The sequence below is a fragment of the Hyperolius riggenbachi genome, chromosome 9 (genome assembly GCF_040937935.1).
Source record: "Hyperolius riggenbachi isolate aHypRig1 chromosome 9, aHypRig1.pri, whole genome shotgun sequence".
Lineage (NCBI taxonomy): Eukaryota > Metazoa > Chordata > Amphibia > Anura > Hyperoliidae > Hyperolius > Hyperolius riggenbachi.
The window spans coordinates 244,958,180-244,981,055 of record NC_090654.1 but is presented as its reverse complement, the minus strand read 5'-3'; the positions used below and the strand labels follow the sequence as shown (position 1 = coordinate 244,981,055).

The following is a 22,876-nucleotide window of genomic DNA, read 5'->3' as shown; positions in this document are numbered from 1 at the left end:
GCAGACTCCAAACTCTCCAACATGGGAAAGACCAAAGAGCTGTCCAAGGATGTCAGAGACAAAATTGTAGACCTGCACAAGGCTGGAATGGGCTACAAAACCATTAGCAAGAAGCTGGGAGAGAAGGTGACAACTGTTGGTGCGATTGTTCGAAAATGGAAGGAGCACAAAATGACCATCAATCGACCTCGCTCTGGGCTCCACGCAAGATCTCACCTCGTGGGGTGTCAATGGTTCTGAGAAAGGTGAAAAAGCATCCTAGAACTACACGGGAGGAGTTAGTGAATGACCTCAAATTAGCAGGGACCACAGTCACCAAGAAAACCATTGGAAACACATTACACCGCAATGGATTCAAATCCTGCAGGGCTCGCAAGGTCCCCCTGCTCAATAAGGCACATGTGCAGGCCCGTCTGAAGTTTGCCAATGGACACCTGAATGATTCTGTGAGTGACTGGGAGAAGGTGCTGTGGTCTGATGAGACCAAAATAGAGCTCTTTGCCATTAACTCAACTCGCTGTGTTTGGAGGAAGAAAAATGCTGCCTATGACCCCCAAAACACCGTCCCCACCGTCAAGCATAGGGGTGGAAACATTTTGCTTTGGGGTTGTTTTTCTGCTAAGGGCACAGGACAACTTAATCGCATTAACGGGAAAATGGACGGAGCCATGTATCGTGAAATCCTGAACGACAACCTCCTTCCCTCTGCCAGGAAACTGAAAATGGGTCATGGATGGGTGTTCCAGCACGACAATGACCCAAAACATACAGCAAAGGCAACAAAGGAGTGGCTCAAGAAGAAGCACATTAAAGTCATGGAGTGGCCTAGTCAGTCTCCGGACCTTAATCCAATAGAAAACCTATGGAGGGAGCTCAAGCTCAGAGTTGCACAGAGACAGCCTCGAAACCTTAGGGATTTTGAGATGATCTGCAAAGAGGAGTGGACCAACATTCCTCCTAAAATGTGTGCAAACTTGGTCATCAATTACAAGAAACGTTTGACCTCTGTGCTTGCAAACAAGGGTTTTTCCACTAAGTATTAAGTCTTTTATTGTTAGAGGGTTCAAAAACGTATTTCACTCAATGAAATGCAAATCAGTTGCTATCTTTTATTTAAGGTTATTTTTTCGATTTTCCTTTTGATGTGCTATCTGCCACTGTTAAAATAAACCTACCATTGAAATGATACTGTTCTGAGACTTTTCATTTCTTTGTCATTGGACAAACTTACAAAATCAGTGAGGGGTCAAATAATTATTTCCTCCACTGTAACTGCATCCTGCATCCTTTCATCGCCCCATAATGTAGTCAAGGAGAAGCTGGGAGAGGGCAGCAGCTAGTCTGTACCAGCAGTGTGCACAGACATTACCCCACCCACCTCAAATTAAGGAATTTTTGTAAAACCTATTACCATAAAAAGCCTAGATTGTCCTAAAAAAATAAAAAAAATCACTTGAATGTTATAAGTAATGAGAAATTATTGCTGTTTTGATTGTAACACAGCTATCAAAATTGTCAAAAATGTCAGGATCATACGGGGTAAAAACCCAGGAATGTGAAGGGTTAAGTGTCTGTTTACACTGGAGCCAGCTGTCAGCACCGCATGCAAAAAATGCATTAGATCTGACAGATAAACACAACACGTGTGCATATGTAGATTTACATTGCGCGGCTGTAGAGAACGCACCCGTTTGTGTATGAAAGCGTACTGCGTCCAGGAAGCCACACAAGTGGAAACAGGAAGTGACCAGGGCTCAGTTGTAATCAGTGGTGACATTTTACCTTGGAAACCTCTCCAGAGGGATGTGTGGATGTCTGCATCAATTCCCCGTCTGTTACATCAGCAGGTGGGTTCGATACTGAAGTTGCCAGTGAGGATTCTAAAATTGTATCTCTGTCTGCAGCAAACTTGGATATCGGATCAATTTTACTCTGGAGAGTTGTCTGAATGATCTGAAAAAGAAAATTGAAACAGTGGATATGTGTGCCGAGGACAAGAACACCAAAATAGGACAGGGAGGGCTCTGTAGGAGACAGGGCCTTCCATTTCCATAGGTAAGTATCCATGTTTTTTTTTTCATCTCCTCACTTCATACTTATTATACTTTAAAGGACAACTGATCTGAGAGGTATATGGAGGCTGCCATATTTATGTTTGTTTAAAGTGACACTTAAGCAAAAAAAATAAAAAAAAAGTATGATATTATGAATTGTAGGTGTAGTACGGATAGTGAATAGAACATTAGTAGCAAAGAACACAGTCTCATATTTTTATTTTCATTTATATAGCTTTATTTATCACACTGCATCATTCTCTAGCATTTGCAGTTTACAAACTACACACTATATTTTAAACTATGAAAAAGAACAGCGCTAATGAACCTTTGAACTTTCCTGCAGTAAAACAAACAAAAAACAGTGAGAGACAGATTGAGATAAGTGCTTCAGAAAACAGCACTGTAGCACTGGAGAGCTCAGAGAAGTTCTTTTGCATAGATAACAACTGAATTATCTTTCTGCACTGGAAACAATATAAGACCCATATCTGTGCTTCTAAAGTTCTATTTCTTAGCTGTACTACACATACAATTCATTATATCATACGTTTATTTTCACTAGTTACCGCACCACGTGAGGTATATCTACGCTCTGCAGGACTTCACCTGAAGACCCAGGGACATACAGTAGCCTATCGCCGCTGTGAGTGCTCCTGTGGCCTCCCACGCGCCGTTCTCGTCGCGATCCGTTAGTGTACAGATCACTGAAGTGGAACACAGTTCCCATTCACTGATCTAAGTCCCCGATATCAATGAAAATCGGCGACAATGAGATGCCGACGTTCACTGACAAAGATGAAAGTTGGCCTTACTTCCTGTAACGCGTGTATGTAGTCAAAAGTAGTGATGAGCAGAAATTACGCCTATGCATAATTACACATTTTAATTCGCAATTATGCATCATAATGCGGAATTTCAGGGAAAGCGTAATTAATTTCGTATTTAATTGTAAGCATTTGTAATTTCGCATAATTTTGTGTAATTCTCACATCATTTTGTCCCAACTTTAGAGGTTAATAGCAAAACCCCCCATACATGCTATTGCTACCTAAATTGCTAAATATGTTAAAGGATACCCGAGGTGACATGTGACATGATGAGATAGACATGCACACAAATAACTAGGGTGTCTTCTTTTTTTTCTTTCTTTGCATGAAAAAGTTAAAATCAGGCATGTAAGTGGCAGTTTCTGTCTAGGTTGGGATTGGGTCGGACTGGGTCAGACTATAGCATAACCCTCACTGCTAAGTAATTACAGCCATAAAACACTTCCCTGTCAGTAAATGGCTTCTGAGAGCAGGAAAGAGATAAAAGGGTCAATCATTCATAGATTTGAGCTCTGGCATACTTCAGTAAAAGTGTCATTGAGCAGAGTCAATGAAACAGTAAAAACTTAAAAACTAGATTTAAATATAAAATAACACTGTGGGATATTTTAAAAAGTCATTTTTAGGAGACTGATGATAGATACAATTGTTTTTCTCATCAGTTTATTTTCACCTCGGATGTCTTTTAAAGGAGAATAGTCCGTACAAGTAAAATAAAAAAAAAAAAAAAAAAAAAAAGACCTTGTAGTTTTTGAGAAAATGGATTTTAAATATGTAAAGAAAATGGTTTTTAAACTGTCAATTTTCTGAGATTAAAAACCATTTTTCTTTGCATTTTTAAAATCGATTTTCTCAAAAACTACAAGGTCTTTTTTGAAAACATTTTTTTTTTGACTTGCCCCCACTATTCTTCTTAACATACGTTGGCGACAGTAGCATGTACGGGGTCTTTGCTATTCACCGTGAAATGATGCAAAAACTTCACGACAATACATGCGAAATTACAAATGATTATACAAAATCAACTGAATTAACAAGTTGTAATTACGCATAGGCCTGATTGCAAAAATGTATGCGAAGTTTCACGTAATCGTAATCAGCTGATTGTGATCATCACTGGTAAAAAGTAAATAATCAGAATAAAGTGTGGGAGACATCTGGTGGCCAAAAAGTGACATTACACCTAATTGTCCTTTAAAGTACACCTGAACTAAGAAGAATATGGAGGCTAATCCAGTCAGACTTCAGTCAGAAACACCTGATCTGCATGCTTGTTCTGGGTCTAAAAGTATTTCCCATCCCTGATTGTTTAGGTAACATCTTATACTTTTGTCAGGGTAAAAGGAAATACAGAGAATACCCCAAGAGGAGGTGAACAGGCAGATCTGTCAGCTTTAAACTGACAACTGTAAGCCACAGTAACTTACTGTAAGAGGAAAGTAATGTACAGTGCATTTTAATCTGGGAGAAAAGCACTTCTTAGAAGTATATGTATGTATGTATTTTCCATTTTTTCATGATAGTGGTCCTCCAAATAGGATTGATTTTGCTTTTACCTGCAGCTCCAGTGGAAGTTCAGCGCATTGCAAAATATTCTGTATCTGTTTCATGAGAGTATTGATTCCATCTAAATGCTTTTCTTGATTATCAGCTTCAGCCTGGAAAAATGAAAGAAAACAACAGTGTTTTAAGGAAGCGCCAGTCACAACGGAGGGAAGCAAGAGGTTTAGATTCTCTGGGTTTGAATGTCCCACAAAGGGACAGTTGTATCAAGACCAGAGCAAAATAAAAACTTTGGAGCAAAAGTGCAGCAGTTATTATGAGCAACCAATCAGGTTTCAGCTGCTGAATACAACCAGGATTCTGAATTCTGACTTCAGGCAACTGCTCTACTTTTGCTCCCATTTTTATTACAGAAGTCTCAATAAATCAGACCCAACCTTTCAAAAAACTGTTGGTAAAATAACCCAGCACAAAGTAAACTTAAGCATTTTTAAAACTGCTTTTCGTTTTAGGACGTAGATTATACGCTGGGGAGAAAAGTACTTTATAAACATAAAGCTTTGCTCAGGAATCATTATAGCTGAGTCATTATAGCAGAGACTTGGGCTTGAAAAGACATCAGAGAAGACCGACTCAGCTATAATGATTCCTGAGCAAAGCCAGACTGAATGCTCAGTGGGGGATTTTATCAGGGCTGATTAGAAGCAGGCTGAGCAGTGAAGAATGAAACAGAGAGCAGGGTAGGTGTTTTCGCTAATGTCCCACTGACATATATAGTAAAATACATGAGGGTGCTTTGTCTCTGGTTCACTTTAACTTCACATGTCTTCTCCTTTAGAGCTTACCCACAATTCCCCAGTCTTTGTGTGTCAAAATGAAGACTGGCATCTTGAAATGTTGGATCACTAACAGTCCTTGAAAACTTACCAACAGTCTCAAGCACTGCTGGTTACTAATATTCAGAGGCTAATTCTAATCTGATATTATTTCCTGAGTCCCTGACACCAGCCTGTCTTAAAGGACGCCTGCACTGAGAGGGGTATGGAGGCAGCCACGTTTGTTTCCTTTCAAACAATGCCAGTTGCCTGGCATGCCTGCTGATCTTTGGCTGCAGTAGTATTCAACACACAGACTTCTTTAGGGTCTATGGCTAAAAGTATTAGAGGCAGATTAATAGCAGGACTGCCAGACAACTGGTATTGTTTGGAAGGAAATAAATATGACAACCTCCATATCCCTCTCAGTTCAGGTGTATGTTAACCCCTTAGCAGCCAATTTATTTAGATGTTTGCAAGTGCTCCAGGCCAATTTATTTTAGCACATTTTGTTTTTAATTCTTATTTGTTACATTTCCCTGTTTCTAATTAGTACTGCTGTAATGTGTATTTATGACCACTTGTCACTAGGGGGCAGTGTGAGACAGTAACAGAGGGCTTCTGCTTTCAGTTTCTATATTTTCTGTTAGTAGAGAGAGATCAAAGCATTCCAAGAATTTACAGCACAAAGAGTTGTGCCAACTGAGGTCAAAAGCACTTAGTTCAAACGAGATAACACTGAGCTTCTTGAAAAGCAAAGCTAGCAGATGTCTTTTGGGATGAAGACTCCCGTTGAATGAACACAACGAGCAATTATTGACCACCAAAATCAACTGTTAAACCTGGCCAGCAGAAATGGACCATCCTAAATATTCCAGGTGGAAAACATGGCAATTGTGAGACAACAGAAGTCAATGACAAACTTACCTTTAATAACAGCACCTCTTCCCTGGTTAGATCACTGTTTTCACTGATATTCTTCCTGCATTCACACCACTGCTCAGCTTCCCCGGAGAGCTGCAGGATTTTGCCCCACAAGAAGTCAATGCGATTTAGGTTTTCATTGTAGCTTTCCAGTTTCTCATTAACCTGTAAGGAAATCCCATAAGACAATTGTAAGATAGTGAGTAGAAAAATATCCACACTGAAGCCATGTTGTGTCATTAATCTTTGGGGTTGAATCACAAAAATTATCTAATTAATTATGTCTCCTTACTTATTTTTCACATGATCGATATAAAACATTTTAGAACTTCATAAGCAACAAAATCATTCAAAATATGTAGCCCTCCCTACAAAGATTACGGTTCTTAAAAAGTTCCTGATTGAATGAACTTTGACGTTACCGTTCTCCCCTTAAATAAATCTTAAATCAAATTTAAAAAATTAGTTTAACTTAGCTGGGGCTTCTTGCAGCCCCCCTGGAGCCGTCCAATGCCCACAATGTCTGTCTGAGTCCCTCCAGCCACACATCTCCAGCTAACCGGCCACACATTTCCTCAATGCGCTCCTGCAGCCGAGAGGATTCTGCGCAAGTGCAGTATGCAATAACTGCTACTGCGCATGTGCAGAGTGCTTCCGGCCGCGGGAGTGTGATCATGGTACGCACAGCTGGGAGCCGTGCATATGCGACAGCTCAGCTTTGTGGGGGTCGCCGGGTGTCGTGTGCACAGGATGACTCCTGGGGACTGCAATAAGGTAAGTTAAATTCATTTTTTTAATTCTTAAACTTAAAGAGTAACTGTCAGACTGCAAAAGCTAATTTAAACCTCTATTCTCCTGTGTTAAACAGTTTAGAAGGAAGCCAAAAAGGCAATACTGAAGTTAAAAACCTCTCTTAGGCCCAGTGCACACCAAAACCGCTAGCAGATCCGCAATACGCTAGCGGTTTTGGGAGCTGATTTCAGAGCGATTCTAGGTATGTTTAGAGAGGTTTTCTAAACATACCTAGCGGTTTTGCGTGCGTTTTTGTGTAGCAGATTACACATATTGTTACAGTAAAAGCTGTTACTGAACAGCTACTGTAACAAAAATGCCCGGCAAACCGCTCTGAACTAGCGTTTTTCAGAGCGGTTTGCGTTTTTCCTATACTTTACATTGAGGACGAAACGCTTCCGAAAACCGCAAACGCGCAGCAGGAGGCGCGTTTGCGGCTTGACAAAAACCGCAAACAGCTGGTGTGCACTATCCCATTGCAATACATTAGACAAGCGTTTTTAGAGGCGGATGCGGCCGGCGGATCGCTCCAAAAACCGCTCGGTGTGCACTGGGCCTTACTTTTGATGTGTGCTGAACAGCAAGGCTGTTATTCCCAAGCTCTTAAAGGACGAGAGGCCGCATAACATACTGCAAAGCATTCTGGGGCTGCTTCTCCCCACCTTGGGTCCTCCCCTTGGCTGCTAGTGAGAACTTACAGGCTCATGTTACAGCAGCGTGTAATGCAGCCCAGCTCACAGCACTGGAAAATCACAGGGCACATGATCCATTAGAGTATACTGCATGAGTCCGCTATTGTTCCTAGCCACATTGCTAATTAATATTCACTGCACAGTAGTGTTGTCCATTAGGATCTTTTTTGTGAGTGGAATCATCAGGAAGCAGGGAGGACATGACGACACAATTGGCTTCATAGGAGACAGACAAACATGGAACCTGCCATGAGCTGTCAGGAGCATCATTCTCTGCAAATACTATATAAAAATTCTGTGAAATCCAAACGTGGACAGTGAAATGCATATGTAATGTAAGTACAGTCAATATTTAGTCAATACAGTCAATACTTAGCTACAGTCAATATGTGTTTTGTTTTCTCTGAGAGTAGATCCGAGACGAAGTTTTGCATTCATCACTAATGAGCCCCTTGCATAAAGTTAATTGTATGGTGAACCTTCTGAATTTTTTTTTCTATTGGTAATAATGCCTAATTTCGATTTGACTGAGTAAGCCACGCCCCCTTAGATCTCCTTACGCCGCGGGATTAGGTCCCATGCAGCTTTGAATCATGGGACCTAACTGTGGAGAGGAGGCTTTTTTTGAGGGGGAAGGGCTTAGGAGGAGGGATGGGCGTTCCGGACAGGGACTGCTGATGTCACGTGATACTAGCGTGAGCAGCATCACCTGCGATTAGAGCAGAGGATGAGTCGGGGATCAGGACGGAGTGGTAGGAGCCAGCGGTAGCCAGGACGGATCGCGGGGCATATGCAATTCACTTTTTCTCCTAGGTGTATGTTCACGCCTTAAAAACAAAATCCTTTCAATCCACCAACAAGCATGAAAATACTCAGAATGATTTAGGCAGTACTTTTTCATCTACTTTTTGGTACTTTTTCAATTACAAACTGCTGAAAAGTTATTTTAAAAGAAAAAGTTGAAACATTATCTCCTAGGAGAAAATGGGAATTGCATAATGGCCTGGGACTTTTTTGCTTGTTGGGTGTTTTGGAGACAAAGATTAGGTGAAAAACAGAGAGCCCTCCCTCCTGAGTTTTCTCCTAGGAGATCATTTTTTTAATCTTTTTAAAACAATTTTTTTAGCACTTTACAAGTGAAAAAGTACCAAAAAGTAGGTGAAAAAGTGCCATCAAAATTATTTAGAGTATTTTCTTGTTTGCTGCTGGTTTATAAAATATTTTATTGAGTGACAAGTTGAAATTTTCACCTAAGAGAAAAACTCAGGAGAAAAATGTAATTGCATATGGGCTAAGGAGAGATAAATCATAAAAAAGTGCATAAAAAAAAAAATCAAAGAAAAGTTTTATGATCCAACCCCTAAACTGTTTTGGACTTATCTAAAAACCTTTTATATATCCAACAAGCCAAAAAAATTACTAAAAATTAAGTAAGAAAAGTGAGGTAAATTGGGTGGTGAATGGCTGTTTTGTTTAGAATGTGCTGAAAAGTTTTTGTACACATAAGGTGAACAATAAATAATGAGAGATGATTCATGCAATAAGATGTGTTTATCAACCACACCAACATACACACATGCTTGGCCAACAGTTTGGGGCGGGTGCTGTATAGAGAAGTCATCAAGCCAAAGCCTAATGACTATGGACAAGCATATGCACTTCAGAACAGAACTCAAATTTGTACGTGGCAGACCTAAATTTTGCTTCCACCTTTGTGCACTGCACTTCATGTCCATCTTTCCTACACTTCCTCCGTCACAGCCAGAAGGAGGAAGTATCGGAGGGATGGAATACGACGTGAAGCGCAGCACACAGAAACGGCAACAAGGGCGAGTTACCACCCCACACAGACACTGCAGACCACATAAGTACAAATTCAAGTTCTGCTCCAAATGCTTTGGAATGCTGTTCCAAGTTCGTACGTTTACTCCTATTAGTGATAGGTTCTGTTGCATTAAGGGGGAGGGAGGAACGACAGTACAGCTCCCAACCCAGCAGCTTTTCGTGTGCGGAGTAAGGGGGGGGGGCAATGCCTTCAACATAACATCATCAAGGATGATATGGCACTCCAGATATTTCTGGGACCCAGATTCTTGGCAGAGACAGATCCGACTGGCCAAGTTTAGACTAGAGTGTGTATGAGGCTTTACAGTTCACCGATTGTCAGAGGAGGGAAAAATAATATAAAACAGCATTGCTTTATAACAAGGCTGAAATTCAGAAGCGGGTTGGTATGTTAAGAAATTATTTTCATCATCATCACTCCCATTTTGTCCCAGAGTGAGATATACAAGCTCTCAACAGAATCTTTTCTCCAGACTATGCCACTGAAATACATACATCCAACCACTTGTCGATAATGGTGTTGGCTTCCGCCTGAAACGGAGATTCTTCAAAGCTTTTGATCCTATTGATCTGACTGTGTAACTTATTGCAGATGCTGCTGATCTCCTCAATGTCTTCAGCATGACCATCAAAGTCTTGTTTTACCTCTTCCACCTGGGGGAGGAAGAGACAGAACATTTCAGGTGTGGGTACAGTAAAAGGGACATCAGATTGATAAGCATTTAATATATTAAACATAAGCGCTATATCCAAATATTATACAAATACAACCACCATGCACTCTTCCAAAATTCCAAAATAATCACTTTTGCGCTTTCTGAGGTGCAAAAAAAAACAAAAAAAAAACAAGCCCATCAGATTCTCATTTTAAGCTTCAAAAAAGATGTCTTTAAAGGGAATCTGAAGTGAGAATACATTTATGAGATGATGATTTGTATGTGTAGTACAGCTAACAAATAAAACATTAGTAGCAAAGGAAAAGAGTATCATATTACTTCCGGCACCGGAAGTGTTAGGAAACTTCAGTTGTTATCTATGCAAAAGAGCTTCTCTGAGCTCTCCTACCAAGCTTGGCCAGCTACAGTGCTGATTTCTGAAGCACTTATCTCAACCTGTCTCTCACTGTTTCTTGTTTTTTTAAGGTTTTACTGCAGGAAAGTTCAAATGATCATTATCTCTGCTCTGTTCCATAGTTTAAAATACAGATTGTAGTTTGTAAATATTAAAGAATGATGCAATGTTATAAAAAAAAACCTATATAACTGAAAATAAAAATATGAGCCCCTTTATTTGCTACTAACGTTCTATTACTTATATATTCGTTTTATTTTTTTATTTTTGCTTCAGTGACACTTTAATGTTCTTTTGAAAAATCAAAAGTGAGTAAGAGAAGTTGAGGAGTCCATTACCAATAGTTCTTTTATGTTATGTGGTGTCCACCATGAAGAGTGTTCAGCTTTCTGGGTAATAATGTTGCACAGTTATGGGTAAAGTTACACCACTGCAGTAGGGAAGCAATGCAAAGATATCATAAGACTTTCTGTATCTCACTTAATAAACTGGCTATTCACAGTTACATGTGTACAATTACCCTCAGGCAAAATTAGGGTTGGCTGCTTAGTGTGAGGGTCCAGGAATGTCCTAGAGGCAAGTTAGGGCTTTAGAGCACGACTAGGCTTGCTGGTAGGGAAAAACCATCAGGGTGGGTTAGAACTAACAATAGGCCAGGAGACAGGTAAGATATGTCCATCACTTGAAGGGTGGATGTTAGGGTTAGGCACATGAAAAGAGTGAAGACAGAGTTTATCACCAGATCAGGGGCGAGCTTAGCTGTAAGGGTCAGTTTTTAGGTTTAGCCTAAAGACAGGTTGAGAGGTTTGGTTTAGACGCATTGGGTAGAAAGTAAGTTTAGAGTAAGGTCAGGTAGATAAGTTAGTGTAAGGTCAGGTGAGATAAGTTAGAGTAAGGTCAGGTAGATAAGTTGAAGAAGGATCTGGATTTTACAGGAACCTTTCATCCAAGTATTGGGAGAGAACTTGGCTTCCGCTACCTGACAGATAGAAGAATTACTCTCTGTCACAGGGCCCCTAGTGGCCGGACCGCACAATGCATTCCAATCGTTTTCAGCACACAGACCATGCAAGCTGTGGTCGCAATCGGTGCGCAGAAACCGATGGGGACCGACTAGAAGGGAGCCTGTGAGTTACGGTAATTATTATTACTATTTCAGGGTATAACTGCCACCACCTCTGGTACCATGGGACAGAGGAGCCCAGTGACTGGCTGATTCTAGACCTGCAAATAAAACGGTTAAACACACTATATTTTGTCTAGCTAGCAACAATAGTAGCGACTCTTCAGAAGTCAGGGTTCAGTTTGTGCGGCTGAATAGCAGGGTAGCTGAATAAACAAATGACCTTAGGGTCGTTTATTAAAACGCAATATAAATAATTAATATATACAGAAAATTTTTAAAATCAACAATTATAGGAACATTAATAGCCAGTATGAAAATAAAAGGGAGAAAATAAAGTTCGTGGAAATATGTCATTCTGGGAAAACTCATAAAGTTCTTGGTTTCAGTTCAGTTCAGTTTAGTAGCAAAGTCCAAACAAACCAGGTACCAGCATGTCCTCAAGCTGGCAAGGATGTAATCAGGATGATGTTCAAAGTGGAAGACATTGATCTTGGGTCCTCTGCCATTCTTATACCCCTGATCCAGTAGGAGGGAGTGAGGGCGGGAACCGCACACCCCCTTAGAACATGAGATGAGTCCTCCCCCTTCCCCTGGGGACCAAAAATCATATCTAACCATATATGGGCTCTATCTCACAGAACCGTACAGGTCAGAGCAGATTTACTAACATTTTCAGGTCCGTCCCGATTTACCCAGCACCCTGATACCAAACATTAGGGGTAGGACCCCTGTGGTATCATCAGGGCACTTTCGAACTGCCTAACTGGCAGCCCTTTCCTCAGAATGTTCTGAAACTTTTTCAGTACCAGCGCCAGGCAAGGCCCGGCATGCTCTGTGAGTTTGGAGGGCCTGCCAGCCTGGCAACACAGGAAATATGACACATAGCAGTTTATGGAATATTATATACGGTACATCTAGGAGTAACAGCAGGTCAGTTCTAGGTGAAGGCTCTTTGAAGCTAGGACAGCAGGCTGTCGGCTTTCCTGCTGTGATCGGGGGCCGGGGAGTCTCACTCTCCTTCCTCTAAATTGGTTCTGCCAGGCTACTTATCTGATGGATGGGCCCTTAGCACAGCTGGGTGCCTGGGACACTTCTGCTGAAGCTTCCTGCCATTTGGTAAAAGGTGAAAAAAAAATCTGTTTTTTAAAAGAAGGAATGTCATTCTGTTGCTGCAATGACTGGGCAAATCTAACCAAGAAGCGATCAGAAAATTGACTGCGCAAATCTTCCCGATTCGCCTGCGTTTCTCACGGCTGTTCCGTGACACTCTCTAGGAAAGATGCTGTGTGCAAGGCAAATACCTTTTTCTGAATTTTCTGGAGGTTCTCCTTCCCCGTGTAGGAGGACTGCTGGGATAGCAACATCTCTGCTTTCTGTATCAGTGAAGTGAGCTCCGTCTTGTAACTCTGAAACTTGCGGAGAAGATCGATCACCGCCTGGCACTGCTCCTTGCTGCAGGAAAATAAGTGGACTGCTAGTTAGCATTTTTTTAAAGTGAAATTTCACCTTCATAAATAAAAACAAAAAAAAGTTACAAGTTACTGTGACATAAAGCAATGCTACACAAATCATTTTGTGATTTAAGGTTAAGAAAAACTTAATGCCTAAAATGCCTGGAAAAAATACTTTGCAATCAATACTGCATTTAACACCATTGCAACAGCGAACAGCAGGATGGGGTGTGTCTCATTTAGCTCTGATACTTCCTGGTTCCAAGCTGAAAGTAGGAAGTATCAGAGCTACCAGTAAATGGAATGCATCTTGTCCCGCTGTCCGGTGCTGAAATGATGCAGAATGCAGCTGTTCAGCTTCCAAACCACCTGGTCCCAACACTAATTACTAGCTGCACAGATCAAGCAGCGCTGCAGTTCTTCCTGCATAATCAACATTAGAACAGGTGAGAAGTGGCATTTACCATTACCGGGAAGTCTAGGGAACCAATGGATAACCATTATCCTTTGAACCGAATACAAGCATGGTGATAATGTACATACTCAGACATTACTTTCAGAAGGAACCGTAAGGAAATAAATAATTTTACATTCCACAGCTACAGCCAGGGGTGGTAAAGAGGGTCAGAAGGAAGTCCTCCAGTGTCAGGAACAAGTCCCTTCCTAATGGCTGAATGCGTGTACATTTAATGAATGTTGCACGCAGCTTGGAATTGGTCCAATCCAATCCAATGCACTTTATATTAAATTTGCATGCATTGTTGGCAGGCCCGGATTTACATCACAGGAGCCTATAGGCACAGGTGTCCTGGCACCCTAGATTCCGCCTTCCATGACCTATAAACACCTGCCGAATCGCACTGCAAGTTTGTTGGCTGGCTCAGCTGTCACTTCTCCCTTGGTTTGGTCTAGCTAGATGGGCAAGGGAGCGAGTAGCTAGAGGAGCCCCCAAATATTAGGTAGCTAGAGGTGCCCCCGACTGAAGGGAGATCTCATCAGTGGAATGCAGAGATCCAAGTGAGTAACCTCTCATTTACACTCTGCTCAGGACTCTGCATAGGGCAGGAGGGAGAGAGGCATTTGGGGAGGGAAACAAGCCACCTTTCCAACATCAGTCGCCTGTAGGCACGCGCTTACAGTGCCTTATGGTAAATGCAGTTTGATCTCTTGCTGATAAAATAAGGGTGACAGGGGGGCTGCTGTACACACACACTAGATTCTCAGCAGAGTCGGCCAAGAACCACCTAGCGTGTGTAGAAGGCATCAGTTATTCCCGGATCTCTAGTAACTCGTCTGAGATAAACCAGTGCTGAGGAAATCTTCTCTCTTCCAGACTTGCCCTCAGTAGAAAAGACTGGGTGGTGTAGTCTTCCCGGGGGGAGTAACTATTATTATTATTATTATTTATTAGATTTATATAGCGCCAACATATTACGCAGCGCTGTACAATAAATAAGGTTACAGACAATGATAACAGGGGTGACAGAACAATACAGGTAATAGACAATAGATACAACAATACCGGTAGTAGCAAAAAGATACACAACACAATGCAGACAGTAGTACAATGCCAGATCATAAGCTGGAGTGGTAGTGTTAACAAGTTCCAAATTCTGGGTAAAGTGCACACAGTCAAGTATGATACACAAGGGAAGAGGGCCCTGCCAAAGGCTTACAATCTAGAGGGAGGGGTTGGTGACACAAAAGGAGGGGGTGCAGCAAGAAGTTATTGGCAGAAAGGATTAGGGCAGCGTTGAGTTGATGTAGGCCTCCTTGAAAAAGTGAGTTTTGAGTGCTTTTATGAAGGTGTTGAAGGTGGGAGGGAGCCTGATGGGCAGTGGGAGAGAGTTCCACAGAATGGGGGCAGCTCTAGTGAAGTCCTGCAGTCGTGCATGGGAGTGCGAGATGCGTGGGGTGGTTAAGAGGAGGTTGTTGGAGGAGCGAAGTGGGCGGTCAGGTGTATATCTGCTGACCAGGTCAGAGATGTAGCTTGGGCAGGACTTGTGTATGGATTTGTAGGCCAAACATAGGATCTTGAAGCTAATTCTGAAGTGAATTGGAAGCCAATGAAGGGATTTGCGTAGGGGAGTCCTGGAGACAGAGCGGTGGGAGGAGTGGATGAGTCTGGCTGCTGCGTTCATGACGGATTGTAGGGGGGCTATGCAGTTTTGAGGGAGGCCTGACAGGAGGGAGTTGCAGTAGTCCAGGCGGGAGATGAGGGCATGGACAAGGAGTTTGGCAGTGTCTGGGGTCAGGAAAGGCCGGATCTTGGAGATGTTGCGTAGGTGGAAATAGCAGGCCCTAGCTACGGTTTGGATGTGGGAGGCGAAGGAGAGGGCCGAGTCCAGGGTGACACCCAGGCAGCGGGCTTGTGTGGTTGGATGAATGATTGTGCCAGGGGGAGCAGCCCCTCCGACTGCAGGTGGGACCAGAAGTGTGGGAGTGCCCCCAACTATTAACTTTCCCTTTCTCTGCTACTTCGGATCAGGTGTTTTTGTGGCTACACAAGTTATGGGTGTGAAGATCCTGATGGCCACACTTGTTTCAGGAGCCTTGTAAGGCTGTGAGGGTCACCAAGAAGAGTCAAACAAAAAGTTTTTAACATTAAGGGCTCGTTTCCACTAGGGCGAATCCGCATGCGGGCACTGCATGCGGATTCGCATACCTAATGTTAGTGGATGGGGCCGTTTCCACATGTGCGGCGTGCGGGAGCGATTTGGCGGCGGGCCAAATCTGCACGGCGGGACCCGCAGAATTCGCCTGCGTCGGGAATCCGTGCGAATCGCCGCTAATGTATTTAATAGTAAAAACGCATGCGTTTGTTACATGCGTTTTTACCCGCGATTTCGCGTGCGATTTCGCACACTTTACAATGTTATTTTGCCCTGGCAGTGTCATGGTTAATTTCGCATGGCACCCTGCCATGCGAAATCGCACGCGAAATCGCGGGTAAAAACGCATGCGGAAACGCACCCGCATGCGTTTTTACAAGCGTCGGAATGCGGCCGAAATCGCGTCGCACTAGTGGAAACGGGCCCTTAGGGGCTCATCAAAGTTTTGCTGGTGTGTGTGTGTGTCAGTGGGGCATGATTTGTAGTTACTGAGTCTTCCTGTTACCTCTGAGCGATGTACTGCACAGTCTCCTCCCACAGCATCTCACACTCCTCCCATCCGCTGGCATCCTTTATCTGTGACGTTTGGAGAAACTCCCAGAATTCTTCCGAGAGGGACGTCTTCTCCTTTGTAAACGATTCCAGCTTTTCCTCCAGCTTTATCAAGGATTTCATCCTAGGATTAAAGTACAGGAGTCACTCTACAGCTGAAAAGCTACAAACTGATATAGTTCCACAAATGTGAAACTCTTCTGGCTTTTTATACCCTAGATTAAAATGATCCTTAAGTGAAAATAAAGGGAAGGCATAAAAAACTGTATCTATCCTCCTACTCAAAAAATGACTTTTAGATACCCCACAGTTTTATGTTATGTTTAAAAACTTAAAAAAGCAGATTTATTGTTTTCTCTCAGCTGAATGACAGTCTGTCTCTGTGTCTCAGAGTGCTCAAATATATGAACTATTGACCTGTTTTTTATTTATCCTCTCCTGGCAGAGAACTGGGCTTCCTAGAGCAAAGTATTTTATGGTTGTAATTCCTTATCAGTAATCTGACTGGGTTCCGACTGGAGAAAAACTGTCAGTTGCATACCTGAATATTAACTCTTTCAGGCAGAGACAGAAGAAACACATCACAGCATATTTATGTGTGTTCTTGGCACTGTACATACACCTGTCTATCTCATTATGTCACGTCACTTAAAGAGAATCAGTATTGTTAAAATCGCACAAAAGTAAACATACCAGTGCGTAAGGGGACATCTCCTATTACCCTCTGTCACAATTTCGCCGCTCCCCGCCGCATTAAAAGTGGTTAAAAACAGTTTTTAAAAGTTTGTTTATAAACAAACAAAATGGCCACCAAAACAGGAAGTAGGTTGATGTACAGTATGTCCACACATAGAAAATACATCCATACAAAGCAGGCTGTATACACCTTTCCTTTTGAATCTCAAGAGATCATTTGTGTGTTTCTTTCCCCCTGTAGTTCTCATGCACTGAAGTGTCAGGCTGCTCGTTTTTCTCCTACAAACAGCTTTGCCCTTGTCTGTAATTCCTCAGTATGTGAAAGCCCAGCCAGCTCAGAGGACGATTTATCCAGCTTGTAAAAGATAAGAGAGAAGAGAGAAGCTGCACTAATCTAAATAATACACAGGCAGTGTGCATAGAGGGGCCTGGAAGGGGGAGTTCATAACAGAACCACAACACTGAAGAACTTGGCAGCCTTCCAGACACAGGCCGACAAGTCTGACAGGGGAAAGATACATTGATTTATTACAGAGACTGTGATGGTATAAAGTGCTGCAGTAAGCCAGAACACATTAGAATAGCTTTTGGAACTTGTAGGATGATAAAAAACAGGATGCAATTTTTGTTACGGAGTCTCTTTAAGGTTCCCTTTACGCTATTTACACGCAACTTTTTCCATCACCTGATGCAATTGATTGTAATTGTTTGGGATGACAAAAAAATATGTCATGTGTACAGATGTCCCTCAGATTACAAAGCCTCACATTCAGAGATCCGCCGAGTTACCTTGGCTGATCACTATTGTACACCTCCTGCTTGGTCTCCCACCTCCCTGACTGAGACAGACTTGGCTGCTCATCGCAAAGCTGAGCAACACATATGATCTTGTATGCTTATTTTTAGTTCAGGTTTGCTTTAATTCATCTCTGTGCCTGTGGCAACTGCTCAGCTGGAGCGCTGTCCAGACTGTATTCTAATTGTACTCATCACTAGCATTGCAATAGTATCTACCCCATCGCACGTTACATTACCTCTGTTGTACAGCGTGAATAGTTGGATCTTGAAGACCAGTTTTATCAACCTGTCCCTGAATGTCTTCAATATGTTTGCACAAGGCTTTCTGCCTAGATTCCAGGACTTCTCCCTCTTGCAACATCTGGAGTTTACTCAGAACTGCTTGGCGCGCACTTTCCAGTTTATCAAAGAACACAGTGATCATTTTCTGACATGACGTCACTCCTCCGTATTCTGGATTTTCCAGGACAATCTCAGCTGACTGAAGCCTGTCATCAAGCTTTTCAGCTTCTTGCCCAAGCAGGTAAATGTCCTTTTCAAGAGCCTCGAGGCTGCTCTGCTTCTCCTGTAGAGTCCCTCTGTCCATAACCTGGACCACAGACTCAGCTTCAATGGACGCTTTAGCTGCTTTTAGAGAAGACATGAACTCTCCCAAAGCCTTGAGAGTTTTCTCCCGTTCTTTGATGACTTCACTAGTGGCTTGTAATTCTTCCTTGTACTGATTCAAGGAAGGCCCAGTGACTGAAGGTTCCAAATTGTCACATTGCTGAATCTCATTTTCGAAGGTGTTCTGGACTTCCTGAAACACAAAATCAGATCTTTGTGAATTTGAACAGCTATAAAAGGAAAATTCTACTTTTGATCAGAAAGATGCAATCCATTCATTCCAGCTTCAAGTCTATGTAAGGAAAAAAGTGCCCCATTTAGACATTTACCTCAGTAGAGGGAAGCCTCTGGAACAGGGGCGTAACTACAAATCATGGGGCCCCCCAGTGTCCACACCCTTTCCCTTGCCTCCCCTTGTTGACGCTCGCAGCCCGGGGGCCCATCTTGCAAGGATCATAAAACAAGTGTGGACAACAGGATCTTCACCCCCATAGCAAGTGTTGCCACAAAAACACCTGATCTGAAGGATGGACCCCTTTATCAGAGGGAGTGACGTAGTAGTTGGAGCTCCCTTACAGCTCTTGGCCCTCTGTGGTCGAAGGAGCTGCTCTACTGTAGTTTCACCCCTACTCTGGATAATCCAGATGTTTCCCCCACTTCCTTCACAGTTTCAGCGCTGAGACCCCGGAACCTCTTCCAAAAGGGAGTGTCTACGAGTGAGCATGAAAGCACCTCCATCCGTGAACAAGTGGCTCCGTGCTACTGCGGAGACACTATTATTCTATTATTTAGTATTTCTAGACTTCTCACGCATCGCTGTACAGAGAATATCTTGTCCCTTAACTGTCCCTCGGAGGGGTTCACAATCTAATCCCTACCATAGTCATATGTCTATGTATGAGATGCAGATCAGCTTGCTTGTGTGTAATGTGACAAACAGAACATGGCTGCCCTCACTGTATCACAGGAATAAATCATCATAAACTTTTGAAGCTGTTTGCAGCTAGATGTGCTGTGTAAACTATCTAAACTTTTGAAAAGATATATTGACAAGTTACTTGTTATAGTTAGTTTTTCATCTCGAATCCGCTTTAAGAATATTTGTTGATAAAAAGTTAAGGAACTGTAGGAGGAATAGCTAAAGCAAATTCAATTCCGGAATGCTTAAAATGGGAAAAAAAGGTCTCCAGATGCTAGTATACTACTCCCTCCGTATAAATCACTTGTGAGGCCACATCTGGAGTATGGGACTCAGTTTTGAGCACCGCACTACAAAAAGTACATTGACATACTAGAACAGGTACAAAAAAAGGCAACTTAATAAATCTGACTTATACAAATCAAACCCATACCTTTATTTCCTGCAAAACAGATTTAATTTTTGATACACCAAATCGTTCCATCTCCTCCTGGTGAAGTGGAAGCACCTCCTCATCAGATGGTAAATTACTATTTACTGCTCCATTCAGTGGCACTAGTCCAGAGTCCACTTCATCATCCAAGACCCTTAATTCTTGCAAAACGGCCTGTTTGGCAACCGTTATCTTTCCGAAGAATCCATCCACCATCAATTGGCAGGAGGTCTCCCCTCCATGTTCTGGATCTTCTAAGTAGATCTCTGCTGGTACCAAACGGTTGTCAAGCTCTTCAGCCTCCTGCCTCAACCTCTGCAGTTCCTGTTCCAGCAAATCCAGGTTCTTCTGCTTCTGTAGAATAGTGCTTCTGCCCATTCCCCTCACAGTAACCTCCTCCTGGATGGATCGCTTAGCCTTTGCCAGAGAAGACAAGAAAGACTGCAGGTCCTTCAGAAGAGTCTCTCGCTCTTTCATGGCTTCACTTGTGGCTTCCAGCTGCAATTTGTATTGCTGAACAATGGACTGAACAGCTTGTGCATCAACAGAACTTGTTGGGTCAGTAACCTCGGCAGCAGATTCCAGATTGTCGCACTGCTGAATCTGATCTTCGACAGAACTTTGTATCTCCTGCAAAACAGAAGGGATGAAGGGCAGTAAAATATTATCAGGGTTCAAAGGAATAATATGGGTTGATTCACAAAGGTTCATCTTGAGTTACAGACTGCCCAGCAAGCTAATGGTGAACCAGATCCCCCCAGGAGTTTGTAAGGGGCTGAAAGGGATCAAAAGGCCTCCTTAGTAAAATGCTAGGCAAAACAGCAGTTTGCCTTCTTAAAACAGAACGTATTTGCATTTATTCAGGTTGGAGTGAGCATCTGAGTTGTCCCTCAATGCATCACTGCTGAATATGCAAATCATCCCTGCTACTGTGCAGGTGTGGCCGCACTCGCGAGGGAGCAGCACGGCCCCAACTCGTGCATGAAGAGGAACACAGTCACAATATACAAGAGGGTTCAAGGGTGGTCTCCAGAACATAGGAAGCATCTGGAGGATCGAGGCTTTCCTCTTCTTAGGTAAGTATCTGCTTTTTTTCCTGCCTCATGTTAACTTTAAAGGATACCCGAAGTGACATGTGACATGATGAGATAGACATGTGTCTGTACAGTGCCTTGCACACTAATAACTATGCTGTGTTCCTTATTTTCTCTCTCTGCCTGAAAGAGTTAAATATCAGGTATGTAAGTGGCTGACTCAGTCGTGACTCAGACAGGAAGTGACTACAGTGTGACGCTCACTGATAAGAAATTCCAACTATAAAACACTTTCCTAGCAGAAAATGGCTTCTGAGAGCAAAAAAAGAGATAAAAGGGGGAATTTCTTATCAGTGAGGGTCACACTTTAGTCACTTCCTGTCTGAGTCAGGACTGAGTCAGCCACTTACATATCTGATATTAACTCTTTCAGGCAGAGTAAGAAAAAAAGGAACACAGCATAGTCTTTGTGTGCTAGGCACTGTGCATACCCATGTCTATCTCATCAGGTCACATGTCACTTCCGGGAATCCTTTAAAGCAGAGTTCCCCAACCCTGTCCTCAAGGCCCACCAACAGTACATGTTTTGCAGAAAAAAAAAAAAACATGCACAGGTGAGGTAATTAGTGTCTCAGCAGAGCTGATTAACTACCTGTGTGGATTTCCACAAAACTTGTACTGTTGGTGGGCCTGGAGGACAGGGTTGGGGAACACTAAAGGCGATTTTAGAAAAAAGCAGATCTAATTACCTGGGGCTTCGTCCAGCCTCTGGCGGCTTATGTATCCCTAGCTGCAGCTCCACTGTCAGCTGGTCTCCCGGAGGACCCCTCCGTTGCAGACGCCGACATGACGAAATTTGCTACTTCTGTGCCTGCGAGTGGCTGCAGAGGAAACCCCGGGAGACTGGCTGGCAGTAGAGCTGCGGCAAGGGATACATAAGCTGCCAGGAGCTTGACAAAGCCCCAGGTAAGTAGGTATGCTTTTTTAAGGAAAAAAAAATCCCCCGTTTCCTTTAATGGACAACTATTAAAATTTACTAAAATTCTAAATATCCACATATATTTCTAGCAATTACAAGCTAATAGTAATAGAGGCTTTTTTTCACCTTTTCAAAAAACTTATGTGAAGAAAATATGACATTTACAGAGAAAAGTTTTTACAGTGGGCATTAAAGAGAACCCGAGGTGGGTTTGAAGAATGTTATCTGCATACAGAGGCTGGATCTGCCTATACAGCCCAGCGTCTGTTGCTATCCCAAACCCCCCTAAGGTCCCCCTGCACTCTGCAATCCCTCATAAATCACAGTCACGCTGCTGACACACAGCTTGTCAGAGCTGGCTGTGTTTATCTCTATAGTGTCAGTCTGCTGCTCTCCCCGCCTCCTGCAGAACTCCGGTCCCCGCCTGCGTCCCTTCCCTCCCTGCTGATTGGAGGGAAGGGATGGGGGCAGGGACCGGAGCTATGCAGGAGGCGGGGGAGCAACCGGGACTGACACTACAGATGTAAACACAGCCTGCACAGGGAGGCTGTGATTTATGAGGGATTGCAGAGTGCAGGGGGACCTTAGGGGGGTTTGGGATAGCAACAGAGGCTGGGCTGTATAGGCAGATCCAGCCTCTGTATGCAGATAACATTCTTCAAACACACCTCGGGTTCTATTTAATATGTATCCAGCACATTATTATTATTATTATTATTATTAATTGTATGTATAAAGCGCCAACATATTACGCAGCACATCCAGCATACAGAAACAGCCCTTACTGGCTGTAATCCTGAAATGTCTTCAGAATGATGAAAAGCAGAGATATAGAATCAAAATAGTATGTACATAATGCATCAGCTGCAACTCTGTGTGCTTGTCCATGTGCCTCTCTTTGCTTCACACAGTTCTAAAGTAAACAGTCAAGATTACAGCCAGGAAGAGCTCATACTGAATGGTGGGTGTAAGCATTCAAGAACATGAATAAAGTAAGAATCCTCTTTAAATGCTGCTGTTGTAAAATCTGTTCTGTGCTCATATGATCTGTGAGGAAGCAGTGTGTGAGGGCAGGGCAGAAATAAACAGCAAATCATTCCTCTATGCATAATGACAGGGAACTAGCACCTATCTATATGGTATA

The 22,876-nt window shown here is 42.8% G+C and overlaps 1 protein-coding gene across 7 annotated transcripts in view; it reads right to left on the bottom strand.

The window, feature by feature from the left end:
• SYNE2 (spectrin repeat containing nuclear envelope protein 2) overlaps positions 1 to 22,876 on the bottom strand; it is a 573,116-nt gene that overhangs the window by 369,951 nt on the left and 180,289 nt on the right. For all 7 annotated transcript variants that reach the window (XM_068254236.1, XM_068254237.1, XM_068254238.1 and 4 more), the window contains 8 exons: positions 19,720 to 20,349; positions 17,998 to 18,560; positions 16,221 to 16,391; positions 12,954 to 13,104; positions 9,951 to 10,109; positions 6,130 to 6,291; positions 4,441 to 4,542; positions 1,783 to 1,953 (listed from right to left, as the gene is read on the bottom strand). In XM_068254236.1, the coding sequence (XP_068110337.1) occupies positions 1,783 to 1,953; positions 4,441 to 4,542; positions 6,130 to 6,291; positions 9,951 to 10,109; positions 12,954 to 13,104; positions 16,221 to 16,391; positions 17,998 to 18,560; positions 19,720 to 20,349 (2,109 nt within the window). The remainder of the gene's footprint in view (positions 1 to 1,782; positions 1,954 to 4,440; positions 4,543 to 6,129; positions 6,292 to 9,950; positions 10,110 to 12,953; positions 13,105 to 16,220; positions 16,392 to 17,997; positions 18,561 to 19,719; positions 20,350 to 22,876) is intronic.